At 43.2% G+C, this 23452-nt stretch overlaps 1 protein-coding gene and 1 long non-coding RNA gene across 8 annotated transcripts in view; one reads left to right on the top strand and one right to left on the bottom strand.

Moving 5' to 3' along the window:
* The first annotated feature begins 1049 nt into the window (after nt 1-1049).
* EXPH5 (exophilin 5) overlaps nt 1050-23452 on the top strand; it is a 34511-nt gene continuing 12108 nt past the window's right edge. Inside the window, exons 1-4 of one of the 6 annotated variants that reach the window (XM_068670542.1) lie at nt 5176-5302; nt 6121-6256; nt 17359-17516; nt 19675-19819. In XM_068670542.1, the coding sequence (XP_068526643.1) occupies nt 17468-17516; nt 19675-19819 (194 nt within the window). In that variant the 5' untranslated portion in view covers nt 5176-5302; nt 6121-6256; nt 17359-17467. Of the gene's footprint in view, nt 1336-3999; nt 4022-5175; nt 5303-6120; nt 6257-11283; nt 11418-17358; nt 17517-19674; nt 19820-23452 lie in introns of those variants that run through there. The other 5 variants (XM_068670500.1, XM_068670537.1, XM_068670530.1 and 2 more) reach the window with 5 other exon arrangements.
* Nucleotides 1804-5028, bottom strand: LOC137850504 (uncharacterized). Of its 2 annotated transcripts, none has more exons than XR_011092566.1 (3): nt 4890-5028; nt 3368-4813; nt 1804-2953 (listed from the first exon to the last, which is right to left on the bottom strand). It is a non-coding gene; the product is annotated as an uncharacterized lncRNA (long non-coding RNA). The 2 variants fall into 2 exon arrangements; XR_011092567.1 differs by having other exon boundaries at nt 3368-4810.

Raw genomic sequence — 23452 nt, 5'->3', positions numbered from 1 at the left:
AAAAGAAAATGCCAGATTGCAGGTATGATGGCTGAGTATGTAATGAAACACTCACTCCACTGTGCTCAACACAACAGAACAGGGAGGACGGGATGTTTGCCCAAAGAGAGAAGATCTGTAAGCTGCTAATGCAGCAGTGATGACTGGGGTGGCTCTTGCATCTTTTGAAATAACAGGTTTGGACTTTACCCAGAAGCGTGTCCTGTACCCTACTAAAAATCCTCTGTGTCTTTTTTTCTGTTGGAGACACCTCCTCCCAACATCTTCTCAGCAGCATAATCCTTCACGCTCTCATTACGTTCTTCATCAGTTGTCTCATAGCCTTGTTTTTGTTTTTTCGTTACCAGGAATCGGTAAACTCCTCTTTGGGCCAGACGAGTGATGCCAGAAGCTACACCAAAATCAGGAGCCTCCTGGAACCTGTTATTCCCGCTGTGCTCTGAGGTCCTTATTTCCACTTGCCCAACACGACTTCCTAGTGGGGAAGCATTATTCGGTGGCCCCACGTCAGCCTGCTGCGGGGTGGGAAGGTGTCTGCATGCAGCTCGGCCCTGCTCCTGCTCATACCGTGCCCTATCCACCACCTCAATTTTCCATAGCAAGAATTGTGTCTGCTTTTGTGATCACATCTGCGGTTCGATCCCAAATAAAGCCCTTCTTTGACCAACGTATTTCAAAGGGCATTTCAGTACTAATATAATGGGTTTAGGTGGCAAGGGTTTGGTAGAGGGGGCTGCGGGGGTGGGCTTTGTGAGCAGAGCCCAGCAGCTGCCCCAGGTCAGGGCAGATCCAGCTCCAGACAGCCCCAAAAGGGACCAGAGTTGAGCCATGAGCGATGCTGGTTGGGTCTCTGGGAGAGCAGACTGAAGGAAGGGCAAATCTCTTGTGCTCCAGCAGCTAGGAGAGAGGGCTGTGCATCTCCACCACTTCTCCCCAAGGAGAGCAAACACCACAACCCCCCGGCCAGACCCGCGGCGCCCCACCGCTGCCTCGCGGAGTGGCCCTTATAGGGCCGGGGGAGGCTCTGGGGCTGCCTCTCCGCCTCTCCCCGCCCCGCTCCGCCTCCAGAGGGAACCGGGGGCGGCCTCCGGAGGGAAGCGGCGGCGGTGGCGGCGGGCGGCGGCCGGGCGCTGTGGTGCCCCGGCTCGGCCATGCCGCTGTGGCGCCGCGCTGCCAGGGGGCCGGCGCTGCCCCCCTGCCGGGGGTGAGCGGAGCCATGAGCGCGGCTTGCCGGGGGCCCGACCTCAGTTTTTTAAGCGAGGACGAAGCCAGGACGATTTTCCAGGTGCTGCAGAGGGACTCGGAGCTCCGGCGGGCGGAGAAGGACAGGGTCAGGTACAGCAGGCGGGGACGGGGCTGCGCTGCCCAGGGAGGGGGGACAGACGGACCAGTCCCTGAAGGGCCGGGCTGGGCTCGTAGGGGCGGCTCTGAGCCACCTCTGCTGCTCCCCGGGGCTTCATGGCAGGGGACGAGGCCAGTTTGGGCTTTTACTCCGTCGCTACTACAGGTAGGAAGGTGCGGGCTGAACGGCGGTGGCAGGGCAGGGGGAGCTGGGCGGGCTTCGGGGCTGAGCGCGGGGGGAGCCCAGCCCTCGGCTGAGGGACTTGCGGCCAAAAAAATGTGTTGGAAAATGAGTTATTTACCATTAGAGGTTATCATTTCCTTGAGGTACCCTGTGGGCGGCTTGCAAGGGGTGTCAGTGTCCCCTCGGATTCACGTGGGCACTCTGAAGAAATCATTCGTGGTAGATATAGAAGGAATGTTAATGAGTAACGTTTCTGTCAAGTGGATTTTTGTGCTGTGTGTTTTTTTAGTTTAGCTTGTGAAGCAATAGCCTGCCCTCGAATTAAAGGCTTTCACCTGCCACTGACTTTGTTCATCCATCTGTGTTCTTCCGACTTAGTTGGCAAAAAAAGTGATCTCTCTTCATGCAAAGGCTGTCAGAATAATCTTATGCTATAAGAGAGCATCTCTGGTGATGCTTTATGGACACAGAGTATACTTTAAATCCCAGCTGAAGAGATACTCAGAAGTTGGGAGAAGATAGGTGTTCATCATCAAGGAGCCATGCTGAAATCTAGGTTAAACTCCTGGATCTGTCAAAGGCTTTGTATGTGTCCTTGGGCAAGTTTCTTAATCTCTTGAGCCTAATAAAAGTGCTTTCTTTCTCACTCCACTTGTCTACCTGGTCTTATTTAGACTGTAAGCTCTTAAGGCCAGGGGAGCCCCATCATGAGCAGATGGGTGGCAGCTCTGTGGTGTTGCTCTGTGCTACTGTAATCTAAGTAATAACAGTGATGACCCTGGAGGGCCAAATCCTGCTGTTCTTATATGACCACAGTGAGCTTCAGAGGCTTGGAATAAAATTGCATTTGCTCCTCTTGGTCCCATATGACTCTATGACTGGGAGCCAAGAGGGCAGGCATTCTTATTACTATTTTGATAATTAACTTTATAGGCATTTTTTGCAGTTCACAGCTTTTAAAATAATGCCTGTGTGCTGTTGTAGCCCACTTCTGTGATGCTTTCTAAGTGTGATTTTGCAGATAGCTGATCTATGCCACGAATCCAGTGGGGTGTACAGGAGATGATGTGCGATGAAAAGAGCAGTTTCATCAATACTGCTTCTGTGCATGAAGTCACTGAAGGGACTTGTGCCCCCAGCTTCTCTTGGACATGGTTAGAGCTGACCAGAGCCAGGGAGTGAGTTAATGATAACCAGCGGGCCCACTGGCCAAGTTAGTTCAGTGGCCATCTTTACTTACAGTGTCCCTGTGTAGACTGAGCTGGTCCAGACTGATGGAGAGAATGGAGAGTTTGGTTGCAGACCGCAAGTCAAGTTCCAACAGCTGCTTATGCGTGCTGTTTGGTGTCTGGTGAGTGAGCACACAGCTGTCTCCAGAACTCTGAGAATATCAGTGAAAAATTGAGTTCCATTCTCAGGTACAACTCACTGTGGAAGCAATAAATAAATAAATCAGGAACAGGCTTTTGTCTTTATACAGGCTACATTTTTTGCTATGTAAGCAAAAACACTTTTAATTTTGAAAGACAAACATTAGAAATAAGTTTGAGGATCAAAAGATGGAGGCTGACATCTGGAATGGTTTATCTTGTCCAGCAAATTACAGCTGTGGTTCAGGGAAGTTGATTTTCACATACATTCAAATGTATTGCTGTGCACTGTAAAGTACCTACCAATTCCTCCTCAGGTGCATTGAACTTTCAGCTGAATAACTGTGAGATTTCCAGGTGGAGATATATATTTACATATATGTATATATTTTTAATATAAAAATATATTTTACAAAATATATTTTTATTTTATATAAAAAATATTAAAATATATTTTTTTCTTGATGCATACCTACACTGAAAGTTTGATAGGGCCGCTGGATGTCTTTTTATCAAGATAGTCCAAGTCTCTGTGAAACAAGATGTATAGTGGGGACATGCTTTGGAAAAAGCCAGTCTCTTTATTCAGCGCCGTCCTCTCTTTCTCTTTTGTAGTCTTTGTATGGAGCATGAACGTGGTCTTCCCAGTCACTTGTGCGCATTTGTCTAGCTGTGGGCTCAGCCGGAGCTGCACTTCGTGGTCTCTGCCCCCATTCCACTTGGTGCATCCCCAGCTCATCCTTTGGGTACCTCCAGCCCTTTTCTCTGCTCCTTGGCGCTTGGCAGGCTTCACACCTTGGCGCCGGCAGGACCTCTCAGTTTTGCTTTTCCTTTTATACAGAAATGGCCTGTGACCTGTTGGACCTTCATTTGTTCTTGTTACTGAGGGCAAGCAAAGCTGATGCCGTTGGTTTTTTGCCCATTTTCTTCTTTCTAGTGCCCTCCCGTGGCCGTGCTGAGCAATGCCTTTGAATTCAAGCCTTCAATTGCCTTTGAACAGCAAACAAACGTACCCAAGCTCCTTCTCCCACGAAACAGGTTCAGAGAAGCTGCAACAGTCAGCTTTGGTGCAACTCACATGACTGTACACTGCCATATACACTCAAAATAATACAGACAATAATTAGTAAGTACATATTTCATAATTCAAAAAAAATGCACATTAGTTTTGGACTTGGGTAACACCCAGCTTCAGTATCCTTTGTTGTTCATCAAATCCAGTCTCACACATAATACCCACTTGGAGAAAATCTGTAAGTATCAGTGTGGGAGGAAAAAAAAATTGAGTATATGGTCTAAAAAAATTCTACAGGAAGTTCTGGCTGAACATGAGGGGTCACTTCTTTACCATGAGGGTAACAGAGCACTGGAGGATGTTGCCCAGAGAGGTCGTGGAGTCTCTTTCTCTGGAGATATTCAAAACTCACCTGGATGCATCCTGTGCAATGTGCTCTGGGTGATCCTGCTTGGCAGGGAGGTCGGCCTAGATGATCTTCAGAGGTCCCTTCCAAGCTTGGCCATTCTGTGATTCTGTAGTAATAGTACTAAAAACAGAAGCCTAACTCAGTCACAAATTACTATTTTAATTAACTTGATTAGTGAAATTGATGACTTTGCCTCTGGAAGCAGGTTCCTTCTCCCAGATATTCCAATCATGGTTAGATGCCTAGGGGAAGATAGGGAGGCATCCAGCTTGTTCAGAGGACGGTGTCATGTTCAGATGGGTCCCAAACAATTCAATTTCCATAAGGATACAATGCTTGCTGTAGGTACAGGTAATGATAACACGTCTGCTTTCAACACACAATGAATTAGTCCTAAAAATCATGACATAAACCATTCCAGATCTTATTTGATTTCTGGTTTCAAGGCTTCAGGGTACACCCTGATCAGGTTCTCAGGCTTTCTTCTACAGCTGCTGGGGACAGAAATTAAAAAACATTTGACAGCTGATATTTACATGCGAAGCCCCGGTTCCCAGAGGCTTAACAAACCTGTAGGTGCTTCTCCTTTCTGTCCTTTCTCCAAGAAGCCAACGGGTAGGGTAACCAGGGAGCCTACTTCCAGTCTCTTCAGGACAACCTTTTGGAGCCTGGCAGGTCGGAGAAGGACTGGCAGTCCGAACAGGAAGGCTCAGCAGCAGTGGGGCATGAAGCTGTAGTATTCAGAGGTGGAGCTGTTGCCTTTTATCTCCAGGGCAGCTCCTCCCTCTGCAGCGTGTGGAGAGGCAGGCAGTGCCGAAGCAGGTGTCCTTTCAGTCAGCTGTGGGGCTCCTGGTGTTGCAGAGGCTCGAGCTTGGTGTGGAGATGCTTCTCCCGTGCTGAAAGAGGGCAGGAAGTCAAGAGAAGAGCAACCAAGACAAGAGGAGCACGGAGACATGGAGCCAGCTACTTAAAACAGGCAGCAGGTAGGGGGGCTGTGGCTGTGGCATGGGGAGAGCTAGCTAGTACATTTGCAAGAGATTGAAAAAATGAATGGTTGGGAGTTACGGTACAAGAGAGGGTAAATAGAGAGTGGATTCAGGCGGGCAGAAGAGCTCCGAGTTCTTTAATTGCTAACTTTTAGGAGATTCATCAGTTTTGTGTGATGGCTCCTACTATAACTACATACAGTGGCCTTCTGCCATTTTAATTTATTAATCCCTGAGAAAAAGGAAAGTACTATTACCAAAAAAAAAAGAGAAAATAACACTGAAAGTAACAGAGCATGAGTAAGTGAGCAGGGAATTGAACCGACTTCCCCAGTCAGCAGTTTACTAGTTAGATCGTGTTTCTAGAAAAAAATATGCCTGCATTGTGTGAGGAATGTTCTTTGCTTGTTTCTTAGTAGGAAGAATGGAAAAAAAATATTACCAGCCCTAGAAAGTATCTTGGGCGTCAGCCACTGTTTATGAATGGGAATTGAAGGACAAAAAAAGGAAGAAAAAAAAAAAAAAGGAAATGGAACTTTGGCGAGAAGAGAGCACTCGTTCCTTTTTCTTTTTTTTTGCTTGTTTTCAGATTGGTTTATGCTTTTGCATTTGCAGCAAAGGGAAGGCTTGTTTTCATTTTATACTCCCATTTAAAGATGAAAGTAAAGTAAATTAATTGGGAGACACACTCAGCACTACTCACCACTCCTCTCTTGGTGACCCATTAACATCATATAAATCACGTGAATCCCCTCCTTACTTTACTCTAGGCCGTCTCCACAACAAATCATGTGGACATAGTTATTTTTTTAAAGGAGCACAACTGTTCTCACTGCCTCGCAGTAGATCATTTACTGAGTTCATCCTTTGTTGCAACTAATTCTTCATTGTATTCTGTTGGCTGACGTTTACTCTCACAGATCTGACTATAGATGACAAAACACTGCATAGGTAATGTATTTTTCCACTTTTTTTTTTCTGTACTTATAACGTCACATTGCAGCCATACTCAGCCCTGTTTTGGTGCTTCCATTATTTTGACTTGTTTACATTTTGAGAGGTCTGGGAGTGCATTCTTTAACCCCCAAAGTAATTTTGGCTTATGCACAGAGGTAGACCTGTTGACTCTTGCAGCCTCGTGAAGACTAAGAATAACTTCTTGTATGTTAGAGATTTAGATTAGGGGCCATGCTCCTTATAATGAGAACAAATTTTTAGAATCAAAGCACTCGTAACCAGCATGGGTGAGGAGCAAGACACCAGGACACCAGCACTTGGGTACGTTGCGGTTTCATTGGCGCACTCTCTGTGAACAAAGCATTAATAAAGGAATTCTTTCATAAGAGATACTCCACCCGGTACATTTCAGGGCACGATTGCCTTATTGTGCCTTGTTTATGAAGGAGATGCCATTATTATTTATTCCTGATACTGTGCCACTGGCATGGTTAGTGGTTTGTAAAGACTTACGAAAGCAGGTCCTTGAAGCCCTGAAGTGTTAATATGCTAAGTAAGTACAATGAGAAGTAAAATGGCAGGAAGGACTGTGATTTAAAAGTCTCTTCTCGGTTTGGTAAACAATTACATGTCATAAATAGTCCCACCTTTGGACTCCCCTTGTTTGAGCGCAGGTTGTTGACCGTAACTGGAAGCAAATGGTTAATTTGCTTATCAAGATACCACCACAGTTGTTCCTCACAGCTATTTTTGAATAATAAGCCCTTCACAGAGGGGCTTGAAATAGAGGGCAATGACTTCACGTGAGCTGAGGAAGGGCAGGTGGGTTACAGGCTGCTGTAGGGCTGCAGGGGAGCAGCTGCCATTTTCTGTTTCGGTTGTAGCCGCGTCAATCTGTTCTAGGTAACCTGATGTCTGTTAATATGTTTTACGTTTACAGAGCAGGCTCCACATAGCATTGCTGACAGATCTCTAGTCTTGTCTGTTCATAGTGGATTTATTTCAGTGTTAGGACAGATTTCAGCGTTATGACAGCTGTGTGCTTCTTTGTGTTTGAGGGCCAGGGTTTTCTACAGCACGTGTGGTGGCATGTGGTCCCAGGAAGGCTTTTAACGGTGTGTTGAGTTCGGAGGAGCCTGTCTGGTCCAGCACTTGTCTGTGTCTGCCTTCCTAACGCTGTCCCGGCACTACTCCCAGGGAGCTGGGGCAGCAGGAGCCGTGGGTCCCCCCACAGGGCCATCAGGGCAGGGCCTCACCACCGGCGCCCTTCGCACCTCAGCCCCATTGTCAGATAGGGCTGTCGTGACACAGCAGCACTTAGACCAGGCTGTGAAGTTGCAGCAGGGTCAGGATGAGGTCCGGTGATGCTGACTGGGGTCAGCCACGGCCCCGTGATGCCAGGCAGGCCAGGGGTGATGGAGCTGAGGCCAGGTGGGGACATCAGCCAGGGGTCTGGACCCAGAGCAGCAGGGCCGTGGCCATGCACAGACAGCAGTGACACATCTGGGCCGTGGCTCGGGCATGGTACAGAGTGACAGCTTCTGCTTAAAAGCAGCTCCCAGGGGAAGGAGAGACACAGTCTTTGCTGACGCCTCTAGCTTGCTTCACAAGAGCTTTCTCCAAGGCCACCAGCGCTGCTCTTCCCAAGCTGGCCCAGTGCCCGGGCTGTCAAACCTGCAGGAGTGGCAAGGACACACTCAGGGCTTTTCTACTTTTATGCCAGAGTTCAAACTAGAGTATGCATTTTTATGTGACAAAAAGTTGCAAAAATGACAATTAAATTGATAATGATTATTTAGACTACTTGCTGATGGCCCTAGGGGTGCAAAAAAGAAGGTACTTGCTGAAATGAATGAGATTTAAGTCCAGGGTTACCTTTAAGCTTGTGGGTAGATATTTTCTAAGTCAAAGCTTAATTAAGAAAGTAAAATTATTTTGGTTTTGCCTACATAGATAAATTAAACCAGGCTATGATAGATAACAAGTGGATCAGGTCAGTTACAGCAGTGCACACTAGTGCCAAACAGTCTGATCTCGTCAGTGATTTGTTAATTTTTTTTTTTTCAGTGGAGTTGTGGCCTGGTGAAGGATTAACACACCTTGTAGGAAGTCCGTGCACTTCCCAGGTTTGAGCTTTCTAGCAGTAATGTTTGTGTCCTCAGCACCCTCTCTCTCCTCCGCAATTCAAGTCACCGGAGCTGCGGAAGGTAGCGCCATTGAAATGTAACCTGTGCTGCCTGTCACGGCCATGAGGAAGGAGATGAATATTGGTCTGCAGAGAGTAGTTTTGGAAGGAACTCAAAATTTTCAGGTGCTGACAGCTTCTACATACTGTGTCCCAACAGTTTGAGGTCCTTGCGCATATTTCAGGAATATTAAATTGGTAGTGCCAGGAAATGAAAACTGTTGCAGAGGAATAGGGCTGATACGTGTTTGTTGTGGATGGATATTTCCCCTGGTATTGTCACAGCTGTGCTGCGCTGGTGTTTTCAGGTTGTGTCTGTAGTCTTGTAAAAGACTGCAGCACATGTTGGAGTCACACCTAAGCAAGGGTTTTGGTGGGATTGTGCCTTCTGTGGTGAAGCCTGAGGAGCCGTAATTTGATAGTTTTGGTTCCTGAGCTACATAATGTGAAGTCTGTTGTGGGTCCATCTAGACATGCAGCACTTGCACTTCTCACAATATAGATTTCCTGTAAGAAATGTTGTATATAAAGCAGGGGAAAATCAGGAACTTTTGCTGAGGATTTGTTCATTTAAATGTTCACATAAAATGTGTTTCTGATCCTTTGTCACTAGACTGTTATGTTAACACTGTTAAATGTAATAGCTCTACTTAAATGCCTGCATTTAAAATTCCTACGTGGAACTATACTCTTTTGATGAGTCTTACCTCAGAAATAACCAGGTACATGTATTGGTGTCATACTAACTGACCAAACACATCAAAATCACAAAATAAAAGCTAAGAGTAAATGATGAAAAACTGCAATATATTTGTACTTTATTGCATCTAAATTACACTCAGTTTAATTTGTGGTTGGAATAATCAACCCATTGCAATATTTCTGCTTGCTGTATCTTTGGATTTCTAGGTAAAGGGGCCTGAGTGCGGAGAGCTGCAGTCTGGCAGAGCTGCAGCAGCATGGCTGGTGGGCTCTGTATTCTGTTCCTTCCTGTGTTGTGGACTTGAATGAACTTAAAATACATATTTATATGCATATATATGTCTATTAAAATTATATATATGTATATATGATTTATAGCATAATACTACTTATGTTTTTATAATATAGTTATATATTTATAATTGTTTTTATAATTATGTTTTTATAATATAATATTTTTATAATATAATATATTTCTTATATTTTTATAATATAGCTATCTCCTGAGATGTAATAAATTCAGAGCTACTACAGCAGGGGCTGTATAAGTATACTATATATATATGTGTATATATATATATATATATATATATATAGGTGTAATATATGTTTATTTCCAAATGAAAAATGTCCACTGTGTCAACTTCCAGAGTCTCTGTTCCTTCTTATGACTGCTTTCCTTAACTTAAAGCAACATAAGGCTTTTGTTGTGTTACAGTAACACATAAACAGTGTACAACACCCTGACCTTCTGTATTACATCTGTTGACCAGAATCTTGCTTCAGATGTGTGTGAGACTGCACAATTACCTGAGGTTTCTAAGGTGTATTTTGAGAGCCTTAGGCTTCAAGCTTAGCCCTGTGCCATCGGATGTCTAAGGCTATCTGGAGTCTCTAAATTCTAGAGGTCTGTCCCAGTCCATTGGCCATCATACACAAGTCTGCTTGCAGCGATGGGACCTTCGTCTTTACTTGAAACCAACTTCCATTATTCAGCATTTTCATCTATTCCTGTTTCTTTTGCTTTGTTTATTTATTTTCTCCTATATTGTTAACTAGAAAATATTTTGCATACATAAAGTCATGCCACCAATATGAGAAACAGCATCTACATTGTGTCTTTGTAAGGCAGTTAAATTTATGGCTGACCTGCAGATTACTTGCATAGATGGCTGTCTCTACGCTATCAGTGTTTGTAAAAGGTCCCACAATCAGCTAGCAGTTCAACCCTGGAAGAGTAAATAGGTCTGCTGTTAATCATTACCTCCAGATGTACCGGAAGACCTGATTCCCAGCCTTGCAACCAATCTGCCCTTCCTACCCCAGCACTGTATTGGAGCAGATTTGTCTCAGATTTCCAGACATCCATTCCAGACCAGCCCCACTCGTCTGGCTGTGCATGCTAACTACATTCATTAATGTAGTCAGAATGTTCAAAGACCTAAAATTCACTGCGTATGGGGAACACCCGGTATACATCCGTATTTCTGTGCAAGGCTTCTGGGACAGAAATTTAGGAACCCAAAACTTATTCCTGTCACACAATGTTTTGGATTGAGACTACATCTTTCCCTACAAACGAAACAGAAACTGCATGGAGGATTATATCCATTGCACTGATTAGTGTCTATTAATGCTTATGGAAATTCCTATTAATAAAGTCATCTCATTAGAGATATTAATTACTACAGTTCAGAAGCTATGTGACACACTAAGGAATGATAGGTAGCCTTCCTTCCCATTGCATCATGAATTTGTTTTGTTATTACCACATAATATTGGCAGGTAGCTTGTGAGTATTGACACCATAATAAAGTGACACCATAATAAAGTGACACCCTTTACCATGCCCATCTGATTTTGACAGGTCATTTACAGAAAGATTGTAAATCATCTGTGAAACATTCTTGCATTAGAGCTTCCACCTACTTTGCACTCTATGTAGTGAAAATAGCAGAGAATCAGCCCAACCTGGAGACTTGCTGACAGCCGTGACATTACCAGTGGCTTTTGACCTCATTCACTCTTGTTGACCAAAGGACTAAAAGCTTTCATATTCTAAATATTTATAAACTCAGTGAAAAGTTGTATGCTTACAGCCTCTTCTGTTTCTTCCAATAGGGCTAACATGATTTTCACTGTAAACCCAGCACAGCTGCTTTAAAAAAAAAAAAAATTATTAAAAGCAATGTTCTGAGCCTCTGCTAAAGCTTGAGATGGATGATCAGTTCCCATGATCTATGTTCACAGTGCTCTGTGCTTTAAAAAGTGAGTATTATGAAGACAGTCATTGAGCTCCAGATTTCTGAGCTTTAGCTGAGAACTGTTTCTGATGTGCTAGAGCAGAGGGAAGGTATGTGGTCAGCACGAGAATGCCTGTCCTTGCCCCTGTGACTGCCACTGGCAGCTCCTTACAAGATTTTGTAATTTTATGCTCCAGAGGAAGGTGTCACTATGCTCTTGCCCAGGGAACAAAAGCTTCAAGCAGAAATGGAGGATTGGACTCACTGAAGGAAAACAGCAGCTAGAACAAAAGTCTGCAGTGTGTTCATTGTGTGTAGTGTCATGTTAGAAGTTAATGCTTTGCAGAAAAAAAAAGAGGTAACTTTTAGCCAGTGTACTTAGGGTGCTCAAGTTAAAGAATGCAGACACAAAAGACATCGTGAGTTACGATGGGAGTCCAATTATAACATTCCATGCATGCTGATACACTCAACCCACAGAGACTGAGATTAATCAATGTACACTTTGCCACTACTTTCGGCTTTCTTAGAGCAGGTGATGGGCTTTAATATAAGGAATAAAACCACTGAAAAAAGTGCTGCTCTTAATTTGTTTTGTCTCATGGATATGCTGGCACTTAAATGATACGGGATGCTGCCGATTATTCCTTTGTTGAGAGTTCTGAAGCTTTGAGAAGTGCCACAAGACTTTTATAAATATAACAGTGAATTATAGAAGATTCCTGGGTCACATTTTGTGTGTTTGTGTGTTTGTTTGTTTTTCCTACCTTTTAATTAAAAAGAGAGGTAGAAATGGAAGGACTTTCCTATGAGCAGACAGGGTGGGACTTCAGTAAGGGCAGAAAAGGCTTTCTGCCTTTAATGCACATATTTCTGGTCTGTATCCATGACACTCATAGCAAGATTTAATGTGTGGCTCTGGTATCTGTTGTCAGTAAAGCGTTGTGGGGACAAAATGACGTGAGCTGTTTGCAGCTACCTGCTTAAGTAACCTTACTTGTGTCTACAGGGCTTCTGCCTCCTAAAATGTACAGTTCGGGAAGAAAAGCTAGAGAGCTTATTTCCCTTTTCACTTTCTCATCACTTCCTTCTGGTTTTGCACATTTTCAGAGCCTCAACATTTAGGGATAATTCTGAGCTGTCAACTTGATGCATCGGGCAAAGTGGGACTGAAAACATATCCCATATACTTCAATGTCAGGCTGATTTCCCCTGTCCTGAAGGTGAACCTTTCCTGGCACTTCCAGTTACTCCGCTCCATCCAGCAGTGTCACCACTAGGTGACTCCCCAGCAGCCTGTTGAACACGGTGAAAGTCGAGCCATTAGATTTGTTGGAATTTGGGGCATGGTTAGAAAGAGATGCCAAACCAACGCACTCTTTGCTCTTCCTTGTTGTGGCATGAACCTTTGCCCTTACTTATTTTTGGTTTTATTGGTCAGATACTCAGACTAATACGTTTTCTGAAGGCAACTTAGTGCGTTAATGGGCTGTGCAAAATCAATACATAATTTAAAAAAATAGCAGCAGTAATGCTAATAAAAAATGTGAATATTTAGTAAGAAAACAAGTATTTGGGAAGAAGAGAAAATACAATCTGGTTGATTTGCGTTGACCCAGCAGGTTAGATTCCAGCGTTATTGCCAATGCAACATTTTGTTAATCAAATGAGAGGAGACCTTGGTTTTCCAGGGAAGGCTTAATTCTACAAATACAAAGGCCAAATGAAAAACAAGTGGCTTTTCAGCTTGGACTTTTTCCACTGCCTTGTAGTGTGTGCAACCAAAACATTGGAGTCAGTTTACCTCTCTGATTCACGTACTTGTGTATACTGTTTTACATATAATAATGAAGATGACTTGCTTTATTGACATTAACCAAATAGAAAACAGCAAGAAAGAAAAATAAACAAAAGATTGCTTTAACATGAGTAAAAAAAATACCAGCTACAGAGAATGAATAATGCCTTGGAAAATGAGCCGACAGTCTGTCTGACATGCTAGGAAAAAGCATCTGAGCTCTCCAGCTTTGTTTCTCTTCCTGAGAGGATTAACCGGATACAGAAGCTTCACTGGCACTGTAGAAAACAGAATATTGTGGGGGTTTTTTTGCTATTAGATGTGATATGGTGGATAATAGTTTATATATTTATTTATTTCAGCTGTGGTGGTCTGATGTTGTCAGAAATACTTCTTTCTCTATTTTTTAAATAAGATGGCAACCTGAAAGAAGGCCTTTAAATGACGTTTTTGTCAAAGTGAAATGTAAGAAAATGTTCTTGCATATGCTTTATAGAATGTTATCCATTGCTGTGATAACAGACATAGTTTCCCAGAAAATTAACTGGCCGTGCAAATGATAAAGATGCACAGTTTGTCTGTGTGGCATAATGCATGGAGCAGTGGGAAGGTGGGAAAGTTGAAGCAAAATGCTGGGAAAGAACTGGTTCTCCAGGCACTGTTTTTCAGCATCTTAGCCTTTTCTTGCTGACAAAGTGAGGAATATAAACAAAGTAAAGACACAAGCTTCTTTTAGGTGGCTGTTTTTGCAGATTAATTGCCCTGATGTAGCTGTTACCTAATGCTTTCGGCACAGGTTTTATGTGCAGTCCTTTCAGCTTTGCCTTCCCAGACACTGAGGGCTTTGATCTGATGAGCAAACCCCGCTCTGCTTCCCGGCCAGCCTGGCGCAATTCCTCGTGCTCAGTTCTCTCGTGAGGTGTGTGCTAAGAGCTGTTTAGTGCCAAATCTTGCTTCTACTGAAACCAGCAGCTTCTGCTTTGACAAAAGTGGGATTGAGTTCCCTGGTCCCTGCGAACAGATCTTCTATTTGGCAACCCAGTTTGCCTTTTGCATTTGTCTTCTGCTCTGTGTTCAATAAGGAGATGATAGAGAAAATACTTTTCCTCTTACGGCAGCAATTAAAGCTCCTTATTATCCTAGCAGGAAGTGACGGGGAGGCTGCAGATCTTTTGACAATATTTGTGATAACCCACATGAAAGCCTAATGCATACAACCATATAGGTTAGCTTTTCCCTGGAGGAGTCTGTGCAAGAAATACTGGGACGTGCTTATGCCAAGAAGGAAGAGATGTTTGGAAAAACACCGCGAAGGAATTGCTCCCAAGTGATTCACTAGTTTAGATGTGTAGGATAATTGATGGGAAAAGTTGAAGAGGTACAGTCTGCGAAGCCATGCTGGATCGCTGCCTGCCCTGGTTTGTGGCACGGGCTCCGTGTGTGCCAGGAGCGGAGCTGCCTTTAATCCTGCAGAAGCTGATGGTGGTTGTGCCTGGCACAGTGGGGCTGCCCCCTCCCAGGGGGGGAAGTGGCTCAGAGTGTCCAGGAAAAGGAAGGAGGAAGAAGGATGGATGGAGCAGACAGGGAAGTAGGATTAATGTATTTGGTTTAGAGGGTATTTAGGTGTTTTGACACTCCTACGGAGCAGTGTCTCAATCTATAATTTGCAATCCAAGTAACAATAGCACTGCCTCAAAGGCAAGTTCATTGCAACGCTGACTGCAGATACCATCTTCTGGTGTAATTGTTTCTCGAGACGGGCTTCCCTTGTAGTTCACAGCCATCCTTCATTGGTACCGTGAGGGGGCATGCAGACGTGACAGAGCAGGTATGTAGTGAAATGAGGTGGTTTGGCCGGGAGCCACTGCAAATGAGAAATATTTAATGGTTGTATGATACTGCAGTTACAAATATATAAATATTATTCCATACTCACATAACTGTACATATATAGGGTTCCACATGGGGGTGTGCATCTGCGTGTAAGTACAAATACGCACAAGCAATTCAAAGGATTTAGTTCATGAGCTGGGGATGGCAGCACAATTAAAAGCAGCACATGCACACATAATGAGTAGAGATAATGTATATGTACTGGTAAAGATTTACAATGTTTAAATGTTAATGTCAGGGTTTGAGCAATTTTTTTAATATATTTTTCAGTCTCAGGCACGTTCATGCAATGCCTATATGGTAGACGCTAGAGTAAGTGTTTTTTACAAATTTTTTTCTTCTATCCACAGGGCACACATTTAAAGCAAATAGATACTTGTATATAAATGATGTAGGAATTCCCCACAGTGAGTACGTTGGAGAACTCACCTGGGAGAGCAATCCTGGAAGGTTGTGCAGGGAACACGGGTGTGTTTTTGGCTGTTACCGTGAGGTGTCACCCTGCTAAACACCATCGCACCCATCCGGCCCGCGCCAGGCTGGCGTCCTCCAACCAGCCAAATCCCACAGCTGTACAGACATACAAGCTGTCTGCCCTAAATTATTTCATTCCTGCTTAGGTTGGCGAGGAAAACAGTTAATTCGGGTTGTGTTAAAGGACCGCAGGAGGTGGGTTGGGTCGTAGGAGCTGGTCTCCACGTCCAAGCCTTCTGCGGCGATGGCCCTGGCTGCAGCCGCCCCACAGGCCTGGCTGCTCCTCAGGCCCCGGGTCCCCTTTGCTAAGGCCGCCTGAGTGAGGTCATGGAGTTGGCGCCTGAGAGCGCTTTGTTCATCTCCTCCTCCGAGAGCACTTTGCTCATCTCCTCCTGCTGGTCTGTGTTACTGCGAGGCTGCTCTCCGTGCTGCAGATGGCGTTCGTTGTGCTTAACCATTCCCACAGCACGGCAGTATCTGTGGTGATAACATTTTTGCCTTTGTAAGAAGTTTATTTGAAATGTCAAGTGCTCCTGCATGAGTCTGTTGATCTTCTTCAAGAGAAATACTCATTTAGCAAAAATGTGGCTTTCCTGCCCTCCTATTCTTCAGAGGCTGCCGGATGAACAGTAGGTGCTAGTGTGGACAACACAGTCTGTATTGATTCCAGATGGACGTACAGCCATTTCCAGGCTAGACAATTAATTTCAAGTTTGTTTTGTGAAGTAATGTTGTTTCAATGACAGAAAGGGAGTTTTTATTCAAGTTGCTAGCTGATAAATGTACGTTCACTGAAAGAATAAACATATGTCTCTGTTCCTGGACATGGGTTTTACCACAGTTTAAGACGGAAGATTTACATGAGCGCCTCAGTAAAACATGGGTATTACATCTTCAGGCTGTGCACCAAGTCTTGCTGTGTTGCCACCAGAGCAGGCTGGGGTGTGGATCTCCCACATTTAAATTTGTACTTCAGGCACTTGTGTGATGTAATTTGAACACAAGTAAGTTGCGCTATCCGGACTTCTTTGCAAGTGTACATTATTCTTTTATGTCCACATAAACAGTACAATCCTGTGACCTCTTGGTATGAAAACTGAACCTGCTGCTAAGCAGCTTCTTCATTTGATGCCACATGTGTGTACCTTGTTCAGTCCTCTCGTCTGCTTGGTAGATCATCCATAATCATTGTTAGCTGCTTACATACATATTAAACACAGGCAGGATCACTATGCAGCAAGGAAAGAGGAAAATGTGATAAACTCGTTGGACATGTTGCGTGTATACCTATTAGCTGAACACAGTATTTATTTTATCTCTTTACAGAGAAAGCATGTGGTGGGCCCCGGTGAGCTTCCTTGTGAAAGTCGGAATAATCTCATTACTATTACTGCTTAAATGAGTGGATAAATATTTTAAGAATTGCTTTGTTACAGTATTATTTATTTTAATTCGATTATTGCCTGAACCTAATCTTACTTTCAATTAGTTTTATAATGCTTATGAATTATTACCTCATTTTGCAAGGAAGAAGGATGTGCTTTGAGGCAGAGAATAATGCAAGCATATGAGTAGTCCAGTTAAGCTAGTCACACAATCTCATTGTTAAGCTGGAGAGCTCTGCTCTCACAAGTCTTTCATGTGATTGCTCTGAATGTATCACGTCCCACTGCATTTTCTTTTCAGACATACTATATGTAGAAATATACTTTAAATACTTAAACAAGAGTACCTAATAATATACCTGTAGTATCTCAAATGGCTTAAAAATAAATTGTATTGTTTTTTTTTTCCTTTCTAGAAAACTTCTGGAGAGAAAGAAGTCTGAAACAGGTCTGCAAGGGGTGACTGGAGAATGGTTTGAAGAAATACAAAGAAAAAAATTTCAGAATAACACTGATGTCAATACAATGCTAAAGCCACCATTAGAGCATCAGCTAAGGAACAGCAAAAAGACCAGTAAGTTGCATTTTCCCAGTTCCTTACCTATATGATAATGGTCATCAAACCAATGTCTTAGAGCATTTCAGAATTTAGTGGATAAGGAGTTTTTGACATGGCATTGAGTTTTTTCTCATGTCAAAGTTTTGCCAAAACTACGTTTTCAAAATGAGCATGTCTTTAAGCAGATTCTGTTAAAAGTAGAACTGTGAGTCACAATAGAAAATCCACGATATTCTCATTCCATAATTGCTTTTATTACAGTGGTGGTTTCCCAGTTGATTTTGTACAAAATCTGTTTCAGCCTTAACCTGGTTTTCTTAAAGAAACTAAAAGCACCTACATGACATTTGGAATAGGTAGGTAGTCTGGGTTTGGGTGAGAGACTGTATTGGCAAACAACTTTTCCTGGTAGCACTGGGTAAAAGGCACACTAGTGCTGATTATCAGGGCAGGGGACACAGCCCGAAAAGCTGGGCTGCCTGAGAAGCAATGGCTAGAGATCTCATTTCAAAGGTGGTGTTGCCCATCCAAAATGAACATGCACAAAAAACATGGTAACTCTACCAAACACAGCATCTATGTTGCCGTGTTGCCTTTTTCATCTTCCCTCCAGGTAGTTTTCATGCATGATGTATGCTTTTATGCCATTCACATTTCTGCACATTTTTCACTGAGGTCTTCTATCTGAGCCTCGTAGCAAGTAGAAGAACCACTTGAAAAGAACTGTATTTCAAAAGAAAAGTGAAAGACTACAAAATTTTGTGAAATTAGAGCCCTCCACAGAACCTCTCTCTTTCCTGCCTGTTTACACCCCAGCATCCCTGCTAGTCCACAGCTATCTAATGTTTTTCTCTTTCAGAGGTGGTCTAATTGGTGCATTAGCTAACTCAGCTCTGTGTGATTGTTCAATGGTATTTAACTTTGAAAGCTGCTCTTTTTATTTCAGATCTGAAGAAGGGGTTGTGTGCCTCAAAGGCTGCTCTGGTATTTCCAACTGTATGAGTTGGTTTAACAAAAGGTACTACTTCTACCCACGGGTCTTGCTCTGCCTACATCCCTAGACCATCCTGGCTGTGGCAGAGCGCTGATAGGACTCTCCTGATGTCACCTTCATTGTCAAGTCAAACAATGACACCAAGAGGTTAAGCTATGAAAGGGGTAAAGGATGCAGCATTTCATAATACGTGATTGTCACTGAAGTGAAAACAATTACACGTGGGATTTAAGTCATGTGACATATTCATTTTATGTTGGACTTGATCCAAAATACTGCCTCATGCTGTTTTTATCGGCGACATTTTGCTTCCGTTTCTGTTTTTGCTTTCTCCAGTGGTCATTGGATAAGCCATTTTCAGGGTGTTGTGTTGTCTCAGACATGATGTTTTAAATAGGAAAAAAAAAATGCAGTGAATCCTGAGTGAGTCTTTGTTTCCTTATGTCCTGTAGTTTCCTGTGGAATATTTTAGTAGCAAACCCTGCAGTTCCTTTCCCTAACCTGTGAGCAATTCCCAGGGATTGCCAGCTTCTTCTACAGGCAGCCTGGGTTTATTCCCAATGGCTTGCTACAGTTGAAGAAATCAAATCATATCCTTCCCAGAGAAATCATTCATGATATATGGCACTTAAAACAGCAGTTCTGATGGGCAGTTTGCAGCAGAAGATGTACATTGGTGCCTTGGAGTGGCCCAAGAAATCCCATCACAAGGAATTGCATGATACACAGTACTGAATTCCTGTTAGGTAGTCACACCCGCAGTCCTTTAAACCATTGTACATTCAAGGTTCTAATATTTATATTTCTTGTAAAAGCAGGAAGAAAGTGACTAATGATTGTGGTTGCCTCAATTTTCAAATGTTCATTTTAAAATGTTTCCGGTTTTCAAATTGTTGAGTGCTGATTACTTTCTGAAAAGCAGCCTCCTTTATCTCACATGTGCCACCTAAAAACAAGAGTACTTTTTGAAACTTTAGACCTGTTCATCTTTCTCTTAGCCTTCTAGTTAGGCATTAGAAAGCAGCATGTCACATACTCTGTCCAAAAATGTAAAAAATTGGATTTTACTGGTATAAAAGGTAAGCGAAAGTGAATTGTGAAAGCGTAATGTTTAATGTACACTTTAATACTGCTTTTAATAAGAACGTGAAGCAAATCAATTTTTTATAATATTTTTAGATCACAAAGAATTTAAAATGTCATCCCACACAAATCCTCAAGCACAAAAGAACACTTCCGCTTCGTTTCTGGGATTCAGATCACCTTTTGCTTGGCTTTTCTCCTTTAGAAAATCAAGGAAAAACCAGACTCAGAAGCAACCACGGTAAGCTATGATAAGAACATGTTATTTCTAACTTTAAAAAGTGTGTAAATTGTTCTGTTTAGAAGAATTAATTTAATTTAAAATTAATTTTTCTGTCTCTTGCCTTTCACCTTACCAGGAAGGTTGCCATTTTACTTGGTAACGTAATGAGAGATTATCTGTTGTGTGTCAGAAGAGTAAGGATTAAGTGGCAAGTAATAGCTACAGTCTCTTGGCTGAATCTGTTCTATTCAGGTTTTGCATAGAGGTTTTAGGTGTATTACAGCCCCTAGACTTAGCAGTGGCTGCATTCTGCTTAATTCCTCTGCAGGAGGAGAAGATGTAAGGTGCATGGGGATGTGGTGCCCTGTAGCAGTGATATAACAGGGAAGCATCGGTTTCCCAGGCCGTGGCAGGGAACATGGGCCGCAGGCAGCTCTACTGCAGCAGTTCCCACTGTTTCTAGCCCAGAGGCAGCTTAGAGCTGGGCCTGGAGCTCAGCTGTAGCCAGCCAAACCGGGCGGCTCCCGATGCTTTTGTCTTGGGTGCTGTGTCAGGGCTTTGGTTCCTACTGGAGCGGTACCAAGGATGGGCTCATCCGCAGCACGGGAGCTGTGGTGTTGGAAGAGCATCTTTCTCACCATCCACAGGGATAAAGCTACTGCTGCGAGGGTAGAGGGGCTGCACTCAGGCCTGACAGGCTGACTGTTATCTCCTAATTTTGTCCAGTGTGGCACAAAATGCTGATTTTCATGCTGTTTGAGGGCATTGGGCTGGTTTTCTGGTCCCTGCCTGGGGCTCCTGGGTGTCACTGAGTGGCACTGAGACAAGGAAAAGCTCAGGTGAACAAAGAGAGGGAGCACAAGCCTCTGAAGAAATGGTGATTAGTGGGATAACGAGGTTTTGTGGCACAGCAGCTTGCAATTGCAGAGTGTTTGTATCAAAGCAAGAGATGTGAGGAGAGGCAGCAAGTTTACCTTCGTGGCTGTTTGCTGGTAACAGTTCTTCTACATAGCAATGCAGCACAGGGAAAACAAACAAGCAAACCACCATTTGCAGAGTTCTAACACTGACACCTGTCTGTGCAATCTGCTCCCTCCTTCGTCCTTTGTCCCGTGACAGGGTAATGCCCCGTATGCTGGGACATGGCGCAAGGCTGTGGGCACGCAGGGCACCAGGCCAGCAAGTCCCTTGCCAAGAGGCACCTTGGTACCGGAGAGTCAGATCTCCAGGGTTCTTCGTACTGGCGTGCTGCAAGGCAGCTGAAAAAGGTGTAGGCTTTGCTCTAGAGCCTAAGCATTGGAGCAATTTTTTACTTAAAAACCAAACAGAGAACAATTCATACATGCTCATTTAATCAGCCCTTTTAACAGGTATTTACCTTGCTTTTCTACAGAAAATCTATCCTATCTTCGATTCCTATGCCTTTGGTTTTTTACAGCGCACAGCTTGAAAAATAAACAAGTCCGTCCTGACGTGTAACTGAGCTGATTGCCACATTTTCTAGTCACGCCTCTCTGTCGAAAACTTCCCCCACCCTCTTCTAGGTGTTGCCGTGGCATGTGGTTTGCTTGATGCATAGACAAAGCACTGAAATAATCTGCCTCTCACCAGGTAGAGTTATTCTGGAGAGTTAGTGAAGTGCAGTAGGAGGCAGCAGTGTAAATCCTGTAAGTACGTCTACCTGGCAGAAGCTTTTAACTAGCTAGGCATCAATGGCTGTTTAGAGGGTCCTTTTTGTGCTGGAAAGACATTTTCCTCAGCTGTGGTGGTGTTCTGCTGTGAGAATAAATTATGGATGCTGCAAAACAGAATATGCGTATGTGGAGATACAGGAGATGCTAATAAAAGGTTTGTAACTGGAGTTTGAAGGTAACCAAATGTTTGATGATATGTGTTTCAGAAATGATCGATGTTCTTGAATTTGTTATTACTCTTTTCTGATATGTAAGCTTTATTCATTCTGGAAGAGAAATGCTGTTTAATCGTGTTTTCAGCATGTTGGTGTTACGTGTCTGCTGCTTAGCTGGCTTCTAAGGTAATACTGATAAGGGTAGTATAGAAGAAAACGGATTGCAATCTGACATTAGACAACTTGGATGTGGCCTGGGGAAGACAGGTGCCGCAGTGAAAATAGCAATTTGCAGCAGATTTCAGGTCATGGTCTTACATTATCGTTATCAGTTGTGATAGTAGTAGTCATACATATTTTTCATCTTACACTCTCTTCTTGCAAACTAGATACATATGTATATGTAAGTGAAAATGTTTAACGAATAACCTCTTGCTTTTCTGAAGTAAATAGTGGTTTTTCTGATGGCAAATGTTTTTGAGCTTGAGAAAGTTTAACTCCTTGGCTTATTACGGGTAATAGATAATGTTTACATGTGTGTGTGCCTGTGTGTATGTGCACTAATGTAAACATTGCTTAAAAACCTTAACCAAAAGAGAAACTTCCTAAAATTACTTTTTCCTAAAATGTAACGATGTGTCTCTGGAACGAAATAAAACTTTAATTTTTGGAACGCTGAAAAACTTGAAAGAGTGAAAAAAAAAAAAATGAGGCAGGTAAGGAGGTGGAGAGATTGGTATGGGGAAAAGATTAAAATAACCTTGTCTGTGTAAGTTGGCAGGGAGGAAAATAAATCAGGATACAATGACCAGTTATTTCTCAAAGAACAGTGACAACAAAGACGTGGAGGAATTTAGAATAATGCCAGAGGTGCAAATGAAAATTTAATTTTTGTCTAGACTATCAGAAGATATTTCTCACTGAAGAGTCTGCTTCGTGTAAGCTTCATTGCGTGGAGCAATTAATTCTGCACCAGGCACAGCACTGAGCAGTGAGAACAGTAGGGAGCAGCTTTGCACAGTAAAGCTGAAGAAGAGAGCTTCTAGCAAAGCTTTTGCATTTTTGTTATGCATATAATGAAAATTGAGATAACTTGCTAAAGCACAGGTTTTCATTGAACTTGGTTTGCAGGAAATCATAAAAATTCTGAAACACGAGTTTAATTCTTAATCCATGGTAGAAGCATTAAAATATATTCAATGTCATTTTAGTATAAAACAAGAGTTGCATATGCCTCTGAGTCCTGATTCTGTAAACCTTATTCACAGGGAGTGGTAACCCTCTGAATTAATGGCTGTTCATGTTCAGTACTACTGAGAAAAACTAGGAAATTCAGATGCAGAGAGCCTGACCTGATCCGAAGCCCGCTGAGGTCACCAGGCTCGTTTCCATTGGTTTCAGTTGGACCCCATGGCAGAGAGGAATCTTGGTTTTAAAGTTCACAATTACAGAAGCAAAAACAAATTGCACCTTTCAACTGTTCTTCCCTGCCTGCAAGCACATTGCAAACAAATGACAAAGCACTTCAGGAGGAAAGGCTTGGCCACAAAGAACCTGCCAACAAGCCGGTTTCTACTTGCTGCAGAAGCACAATAAAATAGTCTACCTGAGCACAAGAAGGTTTTAAGAGCCTAAGAACAAGATCATTCAAAAAGACTCAGAGACAAACAGGAATGAGCAGAACCTTCTTCCCCCCCCTTTTCTTTCTCTTGAGAACTTCCTGGGAAAAAGCCTTTCTGAGACAAGGAAGGAGTGGCAATAAGCACAGATGGAGCACGATTTCCTTCAGGGCTTTTGAAGGG

Source organism: Anas acuta, chromosome 1, assembly GCF_963932015.1.
Source record: "Anas acuta chromosome 1, bAnaAcu1.1, whole genome shotgun sequence".
NCBI lineage: Eukaryota > Metazoa > Chordata > Aves > Anseriformes > Anatidae > Anas > Anas acuta.
This window is presented reverse-complemented; position numbering and strand designations above follow the sequence as displayed.